Below are 19,632 nucleotides of genomic sequence, written 5' to 3' on the forward strand. Positions count from 1 at the left end.
GCTCTTCAATTTTCCTTAGGGTCAGTTACTTTTTTCCCCTATTGTATTCAAATAACTGGTTTTCCATCTGAAACTCAATTCAGAAAGTCTAGAAATTAGCTTTCCCAATATTTTTGTAATCCAATATTCCCCAAATTTCCTCAGAATGCAATATTGTTCTGAACATGTGGCAATAAATCTACACAATTTAAAAGATGTCAGAAAATGTTTAAAGTTCTAATAAATTTCCTTTGCTATAGACAGGAACCCTGTTGGTTTTTAAATTTGTTGTGGGTTGTATGGAGAGCTTTATTCAAAAATGCAATGTAAGAATATATGCAATGTATTTACTCAAACAGGAATAACCTGCAAGTTCTTCCTTACCACTTTGTGCCTACTAAGGTAATAACGAAAATTTAACCGAACATGAAAATACAACTCCTCTCCAAAATACACACTAACTTCTCATCTCTTACCTCCCAAGCATGTTTTTGCCTTGAACATTACCAGCTTTCCCACTCTACAGCAAGTGCTCTGAATCCCCTATAATTTTAATCTGCCCCCAACTCATTTCAGAATGCCACAGGAAACCTGCAATCTATATCCACTTATTCTTGGGATTTATTCTCCCTAGATTCTGCAATCCATTTTGTACCAATCTCTTGGAGGGTCTTTCACTGTGATCCAGTACACACATTAGGTTGGAACCTTATGAATATGCAGATACTTTGCTGTTTTTCCACCTATAAGAATGGCAATTTCAGTATGTTCAACGATAATTTAAAACATACTCTTACTACCTGGTACACACTCTTAATATTTCCTATTTTATTTCATTTAAAAAATGTAAAAAATGTAAATATAAATGGGACAATGGGAACATTTGCCTTTAAAAAAATCACTAAAGTATATCATGAATTTTACAAGAAGTATCACTTAGGTTCTATAATTGGCAATAAAAATGTATTTGTTCAAGTTCTTGGGTTAACCTTAAAATCTAAGGAAATAGAAGATACTGGCCATCTGCTTTTAAACTTGGTTAAGTGATTGAATTAATGAATAGCACATCAAAAGTATTCCTAACAAAGTTTCAATGGCCGAGAGATTTGAAATAGAGCTGAGAGGTCATTCTGGAGGTTATTCTTATGCATTATATAGATATCTCTTTTTAGTTTTTAGTGTATTGGAATAGCTAGAAGGAAATACCTGAAACTGTTGAACTGCAACCCAGTAGCCTTGATTCTTGAAGATAATTGTGTATAGCTTACATGGTGTGACTGTGTGATTGTAAAAACCTTGTGACTCCCACTCCCTTTATCCAGTCTATGGACAGATGAGTAGAAAATTGAGGACAAAAAGTAAATGAATAGGGAGGGATGAGGGGTATGAGATGTTTTGGGTGTTCTTTTTTACTTTAATTTTTATTCTTTGTGTGTGTGTGTGTGTGTGTGTGTGTGCGTGGTAATGAAAATGTTCAAAAATTAATTGTGGTGATGAATGCACAACTATATAACAGCACTGTGAACAACGGATTGTACACTGTGGATGACTTTACGGTTTGCAAATATATCTCAAAAAAATTGAATTTTTAAAAAAGTTATCTCTAACAAACTTTAAATCTCTATCACATTTCAGGGAGCTCCTTAAGGATATCACTTGTGACTCAACCACTCATCTTCAAACATACATTCTGCATCCATCACTCCTAATGCCAAATTTAGGATGCATCTGTCCATTCTTTTCTAGCTGAATTCTCTCACCACAAAAAGGCAGATCAAGGCCCCTGGGAGAGACAAACCAAAGGAGTTGATTTCCTCTTAAAACCCATTTGCCATTAAGCAAATGAACCAACTGAAAGGTCTCAGGGATGGAAAATGATTTTGGCATGTTCTCGCTTCTCTTTATTCAAAGTTAAGGTAAAGAGAATGGGACATACACTGTAAGATCTGATAAACCTTTCTCAGGTCATTTTTAACCACTCTGAATCCATGGAGAGGGTGATTCTTATTCCTCCTCCTTTCAGACTAAGAGCTGAATAAGATTATGTGGCTTAAGTTTGTTCTAATTTTCCCAATCCTATGTTGCTATTTTTCAATTTTAAAAAAACAAGAAACAAAAAGAAAAAACTGTTACCCATCTGACCTATTCTTCTAGAGATGATTTTAGCCCTTTTGCTAAAATTGCTAAAGTTCCAAACATCAAATAATTTAAAAAGTGTATAAGAAAACTTCCTCCCTCAGTAATACAAATTCTATAACTTGTGATAAAGTCAGCCACATAATATATCTTAAAAATATGTACTGTAAAGAAAACAAACATTACATGATAATTCTTGGACTGTTTCCAAAGTCTCCAAATCTTAAAATGATCTCACATGGTCACATGTCACTGCTTATTCGGCAAATAAAAGTTCCACATTCCAAATAATAGATTAAATTCCCAACCTGTTTATATACTCTATCCTAAGAATCATCCTAACGAACTCTTAATTAGCTAACCACTATGTGGACCAGAGTTTCATTATAAAACACATATTCCTTACTACATCCAGTACTAACCCTCAAATCATCACCTGCAGCTTGTGGGTGAGTCCTTTGGTTCTTAATGCATCAAAGAATCATTAAAATCCTGAGAAAGATTTTTCCTTCAAGACTCACTGGGGGAAAAAAAGACTCATCAGGACACGATTTAGTACTAAGTATTCAAAACCCTAAATAAGGAACATATTTTATTCATTGTTTACAATAAATAAAAAGGTCTTGGCCTGGCCAATAGTTTCTCATTTACATTACGTGTAGGCCAAAGAATAGGGGTGCCTCAGCATCCTATGGCAGAGCCCTAATCTCACACTGAAAATAACTTTTATTTAGAGTTAGTATGTGGCAGGCACTGGGCTAGGCAGCTAAAACATACATTATCTCATTTAACTGTCACCTGCTAAGGTGCTTAAATCTTAGGGTTATAAGGTGTACTTCCCACAGCTGCTTCTCAAATAATCCCATACTGCTTTGAAAATGCATTTCTGTGGGTAGTGCCCAAGCACTACTATTTTTTTGAAGCTCCCCAGAAGATTCTACTGTGAAAATGTGATTTAAAAGCAGCAGCAACCTAACTCGAAAATAGCCCTCACAGGCACAGCTGGTCCTCTCCAAGACACTATCGCCCTGCAGAGACCTTGGTAAAACTTCCCAAGAAACCGCCCTCAAATCCTGTGATTCCACTGACCACTGACCTCATGCTATTACAACCTCCCACATAATTACATACTTTGACTCCCTCCACCTTTCATTCAATTTCATTCCCTTTAGGTGGAATACAATCTTTCATCGGATTAAATTACTCCCTGAAAACATGAACAAAAAACAAACAAAAAACCACCATGCCTAATAACTTGACACTCCCATTTCCGAAAAGCTGCTAATACCTTCTGTTTTGGCCTCAAGCAGCTTGTATAAACATGGGGATGCTTGAAAAGACGTTCTCTTTTGTCCCTATACAGAACTGTGCTTACTTAGTTATTATTTATTTGCCACTTTTAAGGTATAAACTTGAAGGGCATTAATTAATATGAGGGCAGCCAGAAAAAATCTGGCTGGGCAGTTGGAAGTTAGCCAGTATGGCAGCAGAACTCCCACCATTTAAACCTTCCCTCCCAGGCTAAAAACTAAAGAAGCAAAAATTACATTCAATATTTTCTACAGTTCACTTTTCACCACAATATTTTGGCAGCTACCTATGTGAAATAAATGGGCACAATGATTAAGAAAACAGTTAAAGAGCAGAAATAAAGTGAATCTTCAGTTGTTAGGCACTGACTCATAATAGCAGAAAACTACAACATACTATATTATGAAATAGTGCCATTTCCATTTGGCTTAAAAAATTCTACCAAAAGATTTTCTACTATGAAAGAATTCATTTTGAAGTTTATCTTCCCCCAAACAGCAAAAGCTGAGACACCATGACATTCATCAGTAATTTCTTCTGGCTTGTATATTATGATCGAACAAGAACCCAATTCAAGACCCCTTCTATAATAAAGTTATGACTCAGGTAGAATTTCAATTCTAACATTAACTTAGTATTTAGGACACTACTAAATTCACTAATAGGACAGAGAGCAACAAGTCAAGAGAAATGTACTTACCTCAACTCCTCGTACTAAGAACTCTTGAAAACAAGCTTTTCACATTTTCACAACACAACTGTAAAAAAAGGTTGGTAGGGCCCCAATAAAGATAGCAGAATGAAAAGCTTCAGGGCTTCATTCTCTTGCAGAAGCTTTGAACAACCAGCAAAAACTGGCAGAAACACCATCCTCAAAGCTCCAGAAAACAGTTTAAGAGGTGCAATAACAGGGTGAGCACTGAATCAAGAAAAAGTCCACTTAAAGTCCACAGAACTCCTGGTGCCCTGGCTGGCCCCTCCCATCAACCTGCCCAGTCTTCCCCATGGGTTGCTAGTCCCGGTTCCAGAGGGAACATACTAAGGGAACATACCAGGAACATGTATACCTGGCCAATCTCCCTGATGGCAGCCTGAGGGACTGATTCAGGATACTCATCACAGGTTGCTATCCCAAAATTTGTTCTGCATGGAGAAGGGAGCTCACAGCTCTCCCACAGACAGCTGCAAAAGAGCAGTGAAGTTGTAGCTGCTAAGGTAAGGTATTGCGGGCTCTAGGAACTTGAGGAAATGGTTTCCTACAGAAAGAGAGCATTTGTATCCATGTAAAGGAGGAATTCCTAGGGCCACATGCAGATGCCCAAGACAAGACGCTAGTGTAGAAAAGAGCACCAGCATAAATGCCTCTATGTGGGCTCCAGCTATTCTCTAAACTCACAGTAAGGATAAACTCTGAAGCAGAGAGCACTTGCACAGATCAATCTGCCAAGGCCAGGAAAAGCATTTTTCTTTCTTTTTTTTTTTTTTGTTAGCTCCTGGCATTTAAGGAAAGCTCTGTCACCAGCTAGATACACTAGATACCTCAAAGTCTAAATTCCAGCAATAATACCTTAAAAGCATTTAAAGTATCAAAATGTCCAGGTTTCATCAAAAGATTACAAAACCTACAAAGAAAGGATGGTCCAGACAAAGGAGATTAAGGCATTAGAAACCATGAGTGAGGAGGCAGTGGAGGTCCAGACCTGGAACATATTAAAGAATTTTAAATATATTCAAAGAGCTAAAGGAAAACATGGACAAAGAACTAAAGGGAATCAAGAAAGGGATAGATGAACACAAATGTTATACCAACAGAGAGATGGAAATTACAAAGAGGTACCAAACTCTTTGTTACTGAAGACCACAGTAACAAATTTAAAATTCCCTAGAGGGTTTAACAGCAGATTGGAGCTGGCAGAATATTCAATCAGAGAACTAGAAAGACAATTGTAATCAACCAGTCTGAGAAGCAGAAAGAAGAATGAAGTGAAAAGAGCCTAAGAAACCTGTGGGACATCATCAAGCAAACCAATATACACCATTTTGAGAGTCCCAGAAAGAGTCAGAGAGAATATTCAAAGAAATGATGGTTAAAAGCTTGCTAATTTTAATGAAAGACATGAATATGCACATCCAAGACACTCAACAAACTCCATGCCACAGCATATGATAATCAAACTGTTAAATGCCAAAGATAGAATTCTGAAGGCTGCCAAGAAAGCCAAGTATCACATATAAGGGAACCTCAATAAGATTAAGTGAGGATTTCTCATTGGAACCATGGAGTCAAAAAGGCAACGGGAAGACATATTTCAAGTGCTAAAAGCAAAAAATTGCCAATCAAAAATTCTGTATCTGGCAAAACTTTCAAAAATGAGGGAGGACTCAAGACATTCCCAGATAAAAAGCTGAGGGAGTTCCTCACCACTACATGGGCCCTACAGGAGATGGAAAAGGAGTTCTTCAGGTTGAAAGGAAAGGACAATAGATATAGATCAAATCCAAGTGAAAAAGAAAGATATCCAGAGAAAAATAAAGTTTAAATAAAAGTCTACCTTGGTAGTACTCTATAGAAAAATAAAAGTCCAGTTGATTAAAAACATTCATACTGAATTCCTGCTGTCTCTGGGGAAAGCAGCTCATTCACTACAGAAATGCAGAATGCAAACAAGATCCTATCATGACAGGGTGAATTAAGTGAATAAAATTACCCATTTGTGGCAATAAGACATGACAGGAAGAGGGAACTTGATCCAATAAGGACACATGGGTAGGGAGTTAAGGGTAGGAGTTTGCTTCTTGAGAATCACTATCAGAGACTAATGAATGAGTACCAAGAGATTCAATCTCTAGGCTGTTTTGTAGTTTTGTTACCACCTAGCTGTGTTACCATCATTCTGGACCTGTTTCCACACTGTTAACATGGGGGGTTAGAATTAGATAATATTAATCTCTCTCTCTAATCTAATAATCTAATATTCACAGTATTTCTATAGCTGTGATCTTTCTTCATGTATTTGAATTTAAAAACGGTAGCATTTTGCATATATTAGGCTATAAGGATGGACACAGGTAGATAAACACAACTTCTGTCCCTCATCACCCTCAAATAAGGCATATTTCTGTCCCTCAACACCCTCAAATAAGGAACAAACATTATCAGATAAGGGAAAGCGAGGGCTAGAATGAAAAAAAGTGACTTCTTGGCCCAGCAAGCAAAATCAGAACCTAGCCTAGCTGCTGGTTCTATTGTTACTTCACCTCAGATGGTTACAGAAAATAGGTGACAATAAATCCACATTATGGCACTTTTTTTTTTGCTAGTAATGTTGCCTATTTGGAACTGAATGTACTTAAACTTCTGAACAAAAAGGAGACTGAAACTTCTGTTAAAGGTCATTTATATAACTTTGTTATTCTTTGTTTTGCATCCTGTCAGAAATGCAAAGTAGCTTAATTTCTTCTTAAAAACATTAATTCTAGTACTCCTATTCATATCAAGGTTTTTCTAAGCTTCAACTTTCTATTTAACATTCTTTGGAATAAAGAAAACAGCTCATTTTAAACAAGAAGTTTATTTAAACAACAAGACGCTTGACTTGAAGGGAAAACTATCTAGGATTCATTTCTTTTAGAGTAATTTATCCCTACTTAAAGACAGATTGCCCTACATGTAACAGCTACGTACAAAAAAGTTATAAAATTGTCCTTGGTTTTACAATGATAAATGAAAAACATTAAAATTCTCCAATCGAACAAGGTATGCAAGGATTTTTTATGTTGTTGGTTTTTGTTAACAGTGAGAGCAAAATAACTTACTGGAATATAAAGATAAGAGTTGAATGAGCATGCCACTAATGGAGAAAGGGGGTATTTTCACAGAACCAGTATTTTTTTTCCCCATCCCATCTCCATTTGATGTCAATCAAAACATACCATTGGCCATTTATTAAAAAAAAAAAAAAAAAAAAAAAAAAGCAATATGCTTGTGCACATACACCAGTTACTTTATGTACAATAAAGGAATGGGGAAGGGAAAAATGAAAGAATAGAGAAAACTATACTGTAGTAGTCAGGATGTGGTGGAACCAAATTGCAGTTTTTCTAATTGAGAATGTATTCTTGGTCTGTAGGAACAGAGTTCTGGAGTAAAGTAGCAGGCTCCCTTTTTAATAGACACCTCCTGTCTGCTGCTGGAACACATCAATTGTATCTTCATCCTCCATTTCCAACTAGCATAAAAGAGAAAACACAAATTTAGGACCAGACTCACTAATTATTCACTTCTTAAAAGTTTCAGATTGCAAAAATCCACCCAATTCCAGCATTAATTACTTTAAAAACCAGACTAGGCTTATTTTTTTCTTAGCCTCCTTCTTTTTGATAGATATAGAAATTAACTTATTGAAAATAGAAGTGTGATGTATGTAAAGGATCTCACTGAACTGTTTTGATTAGCTAGACTGGAGATAATCTAAATAGCTCTAGCAATAGAAACCCAAGAAAATAAGCCATGGTATACCCATATAGGAAATACCAGGCAGCTGTTAAAGAAGATTTACAAGTACAAAAATAGAAATATCCATAAGAAATAGCATTAAGCTAAAAACACAATTAAAAGACTAAGCTACAAAACAGGAAACAGTATGAATATATTTGTGTTTTTAAAAGTGTGTGTGTATAGCCTTGCCTATATACAAAACATAGTGGCGACAGAGAAGACTTGTGGTCCTCTCTCTCTAGCTAAGCCACCTCCGCAGGTGAATTCACTACCCTCCCGACTACATGGGACCTGATTTCCAGTGGTGTAAATATGACTCCTGGGGATGAGTCTGAACCCGGCATCATGGGATTGAGAACACCTTCTTGACCAAAAGGGGGATGCGAGATGAAACGAACTGAAGCTTCAGTGGCTGAGAGATTTCAAATAAAAGTCAAGAAGTCACTCTGGTGGACATTCTTACACACTATATAGATAACCCTCTTTAGGTTTTAATGTATTGGAATAGCTAGAAGTAAATGCCTGAAACTATCGAACTCCAACCTAGTGGCCTTGACTCTTGAAGACAAGTGTATAACAATGTAGCTTATAAAGGGTAACAGTGTGATTGTGAAAACTTCGTAGATTGTACTCCCTTTATCCAGTGTATGGATGGATGTGTAGAAAAATGGGGACAAAAACTAAATGAAAAATAGGGTGGGATGGGGGGGATGATTGGGTGTTCTTTTTCACTTTTTTTACTCTTATTCTGATTCTTTCTTGTGTAAGGAAACTGCTCAAAAATAGATTGGGATGATGAATGCATAACTATATGATGGTATTGTGAACAGTTGACTGTACACCACGGATGACTGTATGGTATGTGAATATATCTCAATAAAACTAAATTTAATTAAAAAAAAGTGTGTATGTGTGTGTATATCCTTGCCTATACACAAAACACGGTGGCAATACAAGTAAGACTTGTGAACTGTTTACCACAAACACGTTTTACTTTTATTTTAAAGTAGGAACTTATTTAAAATTTTAAATGCTATTCAAAAACAAAGTTTTCAAGGTTCATCACTCATGCATTATACATAAAACATCCATTTTGGTAGTAGGAAGGTTGTGGCACATATGGTAACACTATAAAGTGAGTCAGCTTTGTAACAATTTATTATGTGATAATTAACCTTGAAAACTTGTCTGAAAACTGGTCATTCTGAAGATAAAACAGCAACCTTAGGCACACAGAGACAAGAAGAAAGGGAACTCTGTTTCAAATGAAGTTCAAATATACCAAATGTAGGGCTAAGAAACTAAAATATTCATGACCAAGTTTCTCAAGTTCCTCTTCTGTAATGGAAATAATATAATTTTCAGTTATGAGAATTAAACAGGTGGAGGAAAGTAGAGCATTTAGCAGAGTGGAGGGCATTTACTAATTATACTACTATTAAAATGAGCTACTAAAAACTAGTCATAAACTAGAATACAGGTTTCCAGGGGCTGGGATGGAGGCAGAGAATGGGGAGTTAATGCTTAATTGGTGCAGAATTTCTGTTTGGGGTGATACAAAGGTATTGGTAATGGATGGTGGTGATGGTTGCACAACACTGTGAATGTGACTGACACCACTGAATTCTATATTTCATTGTGATTAAAAGGAGAAATGTTAGGTTATATACATGGTACTAGAATAATAAAATAATAAAACCAAAAACCAAAAACCCAACAGGACTATGTAACTCAACATACCCTAAAGTAAACTGTGGATTTATTATATCCTTTCATCAACTGTAACAAAGGCACAACACTACTGCAAAGCAATAAAGGCGGTGAGAGGGATGTAAATGGGGACTCTCTTATTTTCTGCTTGATTTTTCTGTAAACCTACATAATGTCTCTAATAAAAAAAATTTTTTTTAAAGGTTGCTAAGATGTTCTAACTCATCACAATTCTATTTAATAAATACTGGGAGAAAATTTTAAAATGAGTCAACTCCACTTATTACAGGATAGTTTCTTTGAAGCTCTTACAGTGCCTCAAGGTCACAGTTTTGAACTCATCTTCCTCATGTTTCAATATTTGCAAGCAGCATAGTAAATAAACCAAGAAAACTTTTAAGTGGGAGATGGGTAAGGAGAACTAAAGACATAAATTCTAATTCTTTGAGAATTTAGCTCAAATGGATTCTTTTACCTTTAAAACCATCAAAATAGGTCCATTACTATATCTACTAAAATAAAACTACTAGAATGTTATGTTTTGCAGTGAAACTTTTTATATGCCTTCAAAGGATAAAAGAGCACTTTTTTCTCTCTCATTTATCAAGGGAGTTCAGCTCCTCCTTGTGGCTACGTACAATAATTGCTTCTTAGGGACTCAAATCACCAGTGGAAGTTTCTTCAAAATATTCACTCAAGTACAACTCACAGGCATTTCAAATCTTTGAAGATTTAACAAAAAACACAACCTGGATGTGCTGCTTCATTCAGGCCATGTTTATCTTCTAGTTTTGGTTGATAAAATTGAAATTAAAATTTAGAGTGCTCAAATTTAAATTTCTGCTAATCAAAATATTTTAAAATATATTTTTTACAAGACTGGAAGCCTTAAATGACGTTTGAGAGGGTAAAAAGAAACAATAATAATGGCATTTCTATCATAAGAGAAAGCCCAGTTGATCCCATACAAAGTGGCAGAACAACTGAAGTGAAGTGTAAAAACATTAAGGGTTCAGAAAGCCTAATCAACTTTTTTGCAGGTGAGGGTTTGGAAAGCCAGCTATTAGCAAGGGCACTCCCCATCACACTAAGCTATCAAGAGACCAGTAGTTGGAGAACTGGACACAAGGGTTTAAAAGTCAGAGACAAGAGCCAATCACTTGTGGGTAACCCAGGCATGCTCAAGAGCTATAGCAACAAAAACAAAAGGAAAATTTCATTCTGAACAAATAAACAGCAATTTTAATTATAACGCTGGTCTTAAGAAAAAACAGGATTGAAAAAGTAACTAAACAAGCTATCCACTTTACTAAGTGATATCCGGGTATTTTAAACCATTAACACATCCTGAATCTATTATTTTTTCATTTCTGTTCCCCTTTGGCTATATTCCACATAGCTTTGAATGCTGGTGAAGAACAATATTCCAATGTCTAAAAGTTCACAAATTCTTAAAGGAAGCTGTTGAAAACAATACAAAAAACACTGATTTTTTTTTTTCTTTCTAGTTAGCATGAAAGGATCTTTACCTGTGCAGGTGTGTCTGTTTCATTGATTGGCTGCCCGTCAAACCGGAATCTGATCTGCCTCATTGACAAACCCTGAACAAGAGTTTTAAAAGTAAGAAGCACGTAAAGAAATGCTAAGAAGTCCATTTAGAAAAAGCTATATGCATATTTTGTCATGAACCTGTTAAGCCAGTCTTAAGACAACTGTCAGCATTATGTTAACATTTCTATGTGGGTAAAAAGCTTTGGGGGCGATTTTCACTTTCTTTGATCTATAACCTGTTTGGTTTTTTGGGGGAAACAAAAATCATATTTTAAAAAAGTCTTCTTTAAAAAGCCCTATTGCTTTGGAGATATAGCTACTCCAAAGTTAAACAAACCATATCTTGGGTCAAATAATATTCTACTTAAATGTGCTAGAAATTCATTGACAGGAAATGTAAACACACGCAGTTACATTCCTCAAAGAAACAAACCATCCTTAATAATGAAAACCAGAAGTCACCTAAAATAAAACTTTAAACCAAAATAACACTTGGCCTAAAGTTACCCTGCTTTCATTTCTATCCAGCAGTTCTACCACTATCCAAGAGTGACCGATGCCCCATACCCAGCACCATGTTAGGCACACCATAGACATCTAACAAGTTCTTACTCCTGAGCAGTCAGGATGTTTCCACCAGATCAAGACAAGAAGTTAACTGTACTTCTAAAACCATAAATAGGACTACAATCCACACCCATGAAATTGCTGGAATAGCTCAAAAGAATTATCTACCTTTTCATCTCCTTCTTAGTACTTACCAAAACCTGTAATTATTTGTCAGACTCTCACTGGAAAATAAGCTCCAGGAAGAATAGGAACTTCACCTATCTTTGTTACACTGTACATAGTAGGTGCTCACCAAGCACCAATGAACTAAATGGATGAAAAGCAACACCCATCTAACCATGCTTCACTGTTTAATTTAAAAGCCAAAAATAAATCTAAAGCTGCTAAGAAGTTTGGGAGAAATTTTATTTCAAAAAGAGAATTTAAAAATTGCATTCACTAGAGTTTAACCTCAAGAAACCTTCATATGCATTTAAGAAGCATGAACATACCCCATCTGCAAAAATAATCACAGTGTTTTGCTCATCAAATGTTACTTACCTTACAAAGGGGTGGGGAGACAAGGAGAGGAGCAAAGGTGTTGGAAAACTGCTTGGTACAGCCAAATGAACAAAAGATAGGAAAACAAAGCATCTTTGGAGGTATGATGTGCCCATAACATAACTTGAAATATAGCTTTCTAGGAAGCATCTAATGAAAAGGCACCCTAATACCATGTTCAAATTACAAACTATAAATATTGTTAACACAAACTCCCTGTTTCAATTGATGTTTAAGAACAAATTGAGCTCCCAGGACTGAAATAATGAAAACAAAGTGCCCAATGAACACCTGTTTAACACCTATATTCCCTTATTTCACAAAGTCACTGACTCTGTCTTTAAAAACTACCCCCTTAATGTGAAGATCATACTGCTTTTCTTTAAAACTCTAGTCTAAAACTGACACATACATGACACAGACAGCCCTTGTCAAAGGAATACAAGCAATCCGCAGCCAGGCAGGTGACACCCATAACCTTAATCCATAATGTCATTCAATCTTAATTTGTAAATACACATACCAGCAAGTATTCAATGCCAAGCCATTAATTACTAAGTATTATATATTGCATATACTCCATTGAAAACTCCTTGCTTCAACAAAATACTAAGCATTTATTTTCTAAATGCTAACTTCTTCCTTCACTACATCCACTGGTGAGGTCAACAGCATGGCCATTCCAAAGAAAAGAATAAAAGGAAGGGCCAAGGAGAATTAAGAGAACATAGGCAAATCATACTCCTTTACTGTCATCTCTATTTTGAAATATCATAAAAATATATGTGCACACACACCAGAATTACTGAAAGAGCTACGCTGAGAATTTTGAAAGCCCCAACATGATAAAACGTATCCTCAGTAAGTCACTATATAACCACCAATTACCTCTAACTCCATTTTCCCAGATAACGCACTGCCAGCTTTTTAGGCATGTCCTTCTCAATAAAAGCTCTTCAAATGAGATTTGCTAGAATCAAGTTCAAAATTCAGGAAACTCGCCTTAAAGATTTTACATTTACATTAAACCAGTATTTGGAACCTCTTCTTGGGTAGATGACACCCCTGAGCTCTAGCACCACCTCTGCTCCATGAAGAGCTGTGTGAGGTATCTCTGTGTCCATTTCTTGTTTTCACAGAATTGATGGACTAATGAATCCGTGACACTCCATGAAATGTCAAGTGAATCCACACTAGAATGGAACAGTATGCTCTCAGGTGAAGGTTACATGGCTAGCATATTGTGGTCACACCAACTAATTCTACATATGAATAAAAACTTAACTCCTAGAGACCTTTGTTTATTGAAACTAATATTGGTTCTTCATCATTTTACAAGCATTTATTAAGTACATTCTGTTGCCAGGAGTTGGTCTATACGCTAAATGACAGTGAACAAAAAGTCCCTAGCCTCATGGAGCTTACATTTTAATGGAGTCAGACAAAAACAGGTCGAGATAAATGTAAAAGCAAATTAAAATGAAATAAAAAAATAAAATAAAAAGGAGGAGGACTAAGAGCCATGGAGGAACAGACACTCTGACTTAAGATAGAGTAGACAGAGAGGGCTCCAAAGGTGTAAGTGAACAAGACCAGAATAAAATGGTTGTAGCCATTGATTGCCTAGCTCAGAGCTACCCCAGAGAAATCTAACGCAAGCCATGTATGTAATTTTAAATTTTCTAGTAGCCAAATTAGAAATTAAAAAAATAGGTAAAATTTTAATGAAACATTTTAACCCAATACATATTCAAAACACCATTTCAACATGTAATCAACGTAAAAAATATTGAGCTATTTTACTTTTTTTTAATACTGAGTTTTCAATCTCAATTTGGACTGGTGACATTTCAAGTGCTCAACAGTCACATGTAGCTTGGGGCTACTGTATCAGACAATACAGGTTTAGGTAAATAGAATTTGCTGATGGATCCAGTGAGTCATGAGAGCATTAAGGATGCCTCCAAGGTTTGACCCTTTGTAACTGAATGTAGAAGAGTGCCATTTACTGAGTGGGGATGCAAGAGGAAAAGCAGACCTCTAAAATCAAGACACCTCCTTTGCATGTTCAGTTTGAGATGCCTAACAGACACACACTGGAACTTCTCCAGAGAAAGGATGCCAAGTGAGTTCATTAGAAAGTAAATATGAGAATTCAACTAACCTTGATCAGGTGTCCCCGCTCATGAATTTTCAACTGCCAAAAACACTTTAGCCATGCAAAGTAGACCTGGATAGATATTTTAGTCTTTTGATAGCCAGTACCTACTCTCAAATAGCAGGTTATCAGCCCAATTATATGACAATTCAACTCCCTCTTCCTTAGAGAAACCCTCTGAAAAGTAAACAGGCCTCTTGTTTCACTCAGAACTGCAAAGTTATTCCCAAATTAAGAGGAAAATGCAGATAGACATAATCTTTCCAAGCTCTTCCTGGATCAGATCTTCAAATCATATTACATACCAACAGATAAGTAGTTAAAGGAAAACTTTACACTGGGTCACACTAAATTGATTTTATCACAGCAGAAAAATGCAAAAAAATTTTGATTGACCTGATAGTTCTCCATTTTATAGGGCACTCTCCTGGAGCACAGGATGTGCTGGGTTTTTTTGTTTTTTTTTTTCCTGGCACCTAGTACAATGCCACAAGCACACGGGAGGCATCTAGTAAGTAAATATCAGATAAATATAAAGCTCCTTTGGGACCCCTAAAAGTAACATGGCATGTCTTAAAAATGGAACCATTTTAAGGTGGAGAGTATCAATAGATAGGTATAGTAAAATGTTAATGGTTAAATCAAGGTGGTGGGCATACAGGTATTCAATTTGGCTATACATTTGAAAATTTTCATAATAAATATTGGAAAATATGACCACTGAAAGATGAAAATTTAATAGTTAACTAGAGAAAAGTCAAAAAAGATATGTAGAGAATTTTGTTCAAACCCAACAAATCTAAGCTCAATTTCTACTTTTTATATGGTTTTGCTACAAAAAATAATTACCTTTTAAAAATTCCCCAATAATCTGAAGGGGCACTAGTCTTCAAATATGGAAGATAGCAGTGCACAGATTCTTTAGCTCAATTAATAAGTACATATTTACTTATTCTTAGGAAGATTTCATGAATATTCTTTAAATAATGTATTAAAGATTCTATCTTTATAAGGAACTATAAGTTAAAGTGAAGCTAAGGAATTATGAGCACAGTATTCTCTTATCACAATTTATTTAAAATTAAGCATAAAAGCTTCAAACACTTAAAAAAAAAAAAAAGATTTATAACTTCAAAGTGTTCACTATTTCTTTCAAATGCCCTTAAATCTCATGCAGGATGCCCAAGTATCAACGCCTCAACTCAGACTCAATTTCCCAATTTATATATTTAAGCCTTAACCTATTTTGAGCCTATTTTTAAGACAACTCACACTGTAGGTAAGTTTCTCTAGTCCAACAAAATAATCTTCCCAACATATAGTATACATTCAGAGTAGAACCAGAAAAATGTTTCTGCCAAGTTAATGGTGGATTACTTAAGTTAGGTATCAAGAGTTTTTGTTATACTTGCAAAAATCATCTTTAAAGTTGCCTTTGTTTTGTTATCTTCATCATAATAGGGAACTCCTATGTCTTGGCAAAATCAGGCATTTACCTCCCAGGGTCTGCTCAAATCAAGAGGGATGGACTTTCTACTTCCTTCCCTCAAAATCTACTTACTATTTTCTGAGAAAAATGCAAATATCCCTATAACATAGGAATGTTTATGCTTGGCTCAGTGGGGTTAAATTTTTCTGACCTCTACTACTAGTGTAAAACAGAAAGCAAGCATTACAATTTGCATGCATCATGAAAACTGCAATGTCTTTAAACTCTTATTTCCAAGTTGGCTACCACGCTCAAAATAAATCTGTGTTTTGACACAAGACAAATTTCAAATCCTTAAAAAGAAGAACCTGACAAGAAATTTTACCAAGTTTACTCATTTTCTTACATAAGTACAGTAACATTCCCTTGGAAACAAACCAAATGTTGTGAATATAATTTGATACATTTCTGACATAGGACTAGAACAATATATAATACTAACCAACCCATTGTAAGGGTTCCCACAAGGAAAAGGAATCGAGAAGTCGATACACCAAGTGTATGATAAAACTGACAGGCCAAATATTTAAGTGCATATTCATCCTACATAAGTCATTATATTATGCTAGTCTAGTTTCTATTCTCAAGAAAATAAGGTTTTGTGGGTTTTTAAGTTTTATTCAGTGGAAATGTACATATCAGTTCCTCACCTGTCGTTCACAATAGGCTTTCATTAGTTTACTAAGTGGTGTATGCCTCTTAATCTTAAACTGCACCACAGAACCATCCTGCCCCGCCACCTTCAAATTAATATGATCGTTGTTCTCAGTCTTGACTCCTTCCTGTTGAAAGAAAAATAAAAGTATAATTTGGAAGATGTGAAAAACAAACATCTTTTTAAGTAGTACCAGCCCAAGTTGCTTCAGAAATCAACAGGTTCTCATTCTGTATGACAAAACAGCATACAAGTGTTTTCAGCCTCTGAAATCAATCCGAAGGATGAGAAATCCTGGAGCAACCACGTTAAAGAACTGTCACAGGAACGGAAGGGTAGCCTGCAGGCAGTACTACCAATGGCAACAATGGATTTTAAAAGATGGGTCCCACCCAATTACCGCAGTATTCTCTTGAGGCTTAATTTTCTAATAAGGTATAAACTATATCACCCCCCAAAATAGATCCCTCCCCCAAAAGTTAAAAACAAGGGTCATTTCTCTTTTCAAAACGTTTAAAGTGCAATTGCTTAATTAGCATGCAAGGAAAAAAAAGAAGTCTAGAACCTGCGAGTCAAAACTCATCACAACTCTCTTGTTAACAAAGTTACCGAACTCAGTTTAATAACGTATACCTCTATCTACATTAAAACAAACAAACAAACAAACAAAAAAAAACTCTAATTGAAGAATAGCCTCTGATTCTCTCTGGAGCAACGGTAATTAACTCTGAACCACAATTAAATATTCGCTTCTATTAACAGCTTCATTTTTGTTTATTTTTAGTTGAGGGCACTTATTCTCCCCTCCCCTTTGTTGTCATGGGGCAAATACGCAGTTTTACTCCAAGTCTTCCCTGTAGATTTCCACCCAACCTGAAACTGACCAAAATTAAGTGTAGAAGGAATTCTGTATCCCCCAGGTCACTCAGAGAGGAACGGGGATCACAAAACAAACTCAAATTAGAAAAACTCTGCGCCAGGAAGACGTGTGTCCTAGTCCTCACAGGAAAAGTCTCCTAGTGCCTCAAAAACCGCGTTATGAAGTTAAGCCCTACAAAGTCTCTCTGCTTCTACATCTATCTGCCTCCAACTTCTCGAAACCACATGGTCTCCGCGGATTAGAGGCTGTCTGGCACCCAGGGAAAAACCGCGGCCTCTCCCCCATCGGGCCCCGGGGCCAAAGTGGGAAATTCACCCCGGGAATCCCCCAAACCCCCAGGCCCCTCATGATGGCCCGACCTGCATCCGGCCTCCAGCCTCCCGGCAGCTCATTGATTCATCTCGAGTCTTCCCCCCGCGCCGCCGCGACCCTGAGCGGGGTCGCGAGATGCGCGCAGCCCCCGAGAGGGAAAGCCCCGGACGGAGGGGGCTCCCCCGCCACCGTGGAGGCGGCAACACCAGCTGCGGCGCGGGGTCCGCGCAGGGTAGGGATACCGCGCGCCCTAACGCCTCTCCTCACGCGCGCCCGGAGGAGCCCCCGCTTGGGGCCGGTGGGCCGCGGGCGCCCGCGATCTGCCCGCCCAACTCGCGCCGGGCGCGCACTCCGAGGCCGCCGGGGGCGGGGGAGGGCGGCGGGGCCTCCTCCCGCGCGGGAGGGAGGCAAAGAGGGAGGGAGGAAAATGGCGCGGAGCGCCCGGGCCTGAGCCGCGGCCGACCCCGTGGGGGGCCCGGGAAGCGCGGGGAACCCGCGGCGGGCTCGGGCCGGACCCCAGCCTGCGCCGTGACCGCGACCGCGCGGCGAGGCGAGGAGGCCGGCGCCGGGCTCACCTTGGGTTTTTCGTCGGCCATGACGAGAGCCGGGGTCTCCTCAGCTGCCGCTTCACAAAAGAGGTACCAGGTCCACACCGAACGAGCACACAAGCAGCACCAGAAGCGGCAGAAGAAGGAGGCGGCAGTGGTGGAGGAGGGAGAGGGCGCGCGCACGTCGTGCGCTCCTTTCCCCCTCCCTGCGTGCGCGAGCACGAGCCTCCAGAGTTTTTCATTGGCTGCCGCCTCGCGGGAGCGCGCAACGCTTACATAACCGCCCCCCGCCCCCCGCCCCGCGCCGCCTCTGCCGGGGCCTAGCGCCCGCCAGGTCGGCGGGAAGAGGCGCGGACACGCGCACCAGGCCCGCCGCGGGGGCGCGCCTGGCTCTGGGCGGGGCTGTATTGTCCTCCTCCTGCGGTGGAGTGGAATCAAAATGGCTTCCAGCTGGTCCTCAGTGGGGACAAGGAGGCTTGAGGCTTTAGACGTGAGACACAGGCCGGGGAAGGCAGACTGATCAGCTGAGAAAGGGGGAGCCTTAATCAAAGCCCCAGAATGAGATTCGGTGTGTGTGGGGGGGACCCTGTTCAGTGTCTCCCGACGTGGACCAAACCTAGTCGTTAGAGAAACATCACACTTCCTCTCGGTCACCCTCATCCTTTAAATTTTAAAGCTTCAGCCTCGACTAGCTTCCCACTAGACTCTAGCCTCGAGTGCAGTGACTATTTCTGTCCTGGTGGTAATCCTCTACTTTTGACAAACTGAGGAAATATGTTCATTTATTCATTCAACAAACTCCTTAGTGATGACCTGTCTTTCAACTTTCAAGAAGAAATAGAATCCACTAGATGAGAACTTCCTCAACTACCCCATATCAAGCCTCCAAACCGTTCAGTCTTTGCCTCCTTCCATCCGATTAAAAAATAGAAGTAGGTCTCTCATGTTTTAATCCCAACCTCTGTGCCCTGGATTCCATCACGCCATCACGCCGCTATCAGTCAGCTTTATTGATAGTTTCCTTTGTTCCTGTATTTTCTTCCACTCCTCCCGTTAGCATAGAAAAAAAAAGAAAAGGACTCTCCCTCAATTCTATTTCCCCATTCTTGGCTAAACATCTTGAAAAAAATGTCCATGCCAGCTGTCTCCACTCCCTTACCTCCCACTCACTCCTCAATCCTCTGCAATCTGGTACTGTCCGCATAGCTCCACTAAAACTGCTCTCCACAAGGTCACCACAACCTCTGCTGAATCCAGGGTGCTTCCCAGTTCCTCCTTCCTTCTTTAGTTCACTC

At 38.3% G+C, this 19,632-nt stretch overlaps 2 protein-coding genes across 2 annotated transcripts in view; one reads left to right on the forward strand and one right to left on the reverse strand.

Moving 5' to 3' along the window:
• Nucleotides 1–6,979: 6,979 nt before the first annotated feature.
• SUMO2 (small ubiquitin like modifier 2) lies at nucleotides 6,980–18,529 on the reverse strand. Its single transcript, XM_037808702.1, has 4 exons — nucleotides 18,365–18,529; nucleotides 16,593–16,724; nucleotides 11,164–11,235; nucleotides 6,980–7,655 (listed from the first exon to the last, which is right to left on the reverse strand). The coding sequence occupies exons 1-4, from the start codon at nucleotides 18,383–18,385 to the stop codon at nucleotides 7,593–7,595; spliced, it is 288 nt and encodes a 95-aa protein (XP_037664630.1). The 5' UTR covers nucleotides 18,386–18,529; the 3' UTR covers nucleotides 6,980–7,592.
• NUP85 (nucleoporin 85) overlaps nucleotides 17,886–19,632 on the forward strand; it is a 57,300-nt gene continuing 55,553 nt past the window's right edge. Inside the window, exon 1 of the mRNA XM_037808691.1 lies at nucleotides 17,886–18,021. The gene's annotated coding sequence lies outside the window, so the exon portion shown is untranslated. The remainder of the gene's footprint in view (nucleotides 18,022–19,632) is intronic.

The sequence above is a fragment of the Choloepus didactylus genome, chromosome 18 (assembly GCF_015220235.1).
Source record: "Choloepus didactylus isolate mChoDid1 chromosome 18, mChoDid1.pri, whole genome shotgun sequence".
Lineage (NCBI taxonomy): Eukaryota > Metazoa > Chordata > Mammalia > Pilosa > Megalonychidae > Choloepus > Choloepus didactylus.

Bases quoted from the DNA above. Each gene is read 5' to 3' on its own strand.
- SUMO2 (XM_037808702.1), bottom strand. From the start codon at position 18,385: ATGGCCGACGAAAAACCCAAG. The intron at 16,725-18,364 runs GTGAGCCCGGCG...TTCTTTCAACAG, and splicing joins TGGCCGACGAAAAACCCAAG to GAAGGAGTCAAGACTGAGAA. The intron at 7,656-11,163 runs GTAAAGATCCTT...CTTTTATGCTAG, and splicing joins AAACAGACACACCTGCACAG to TTGGAAATGGAGGATGAAGA.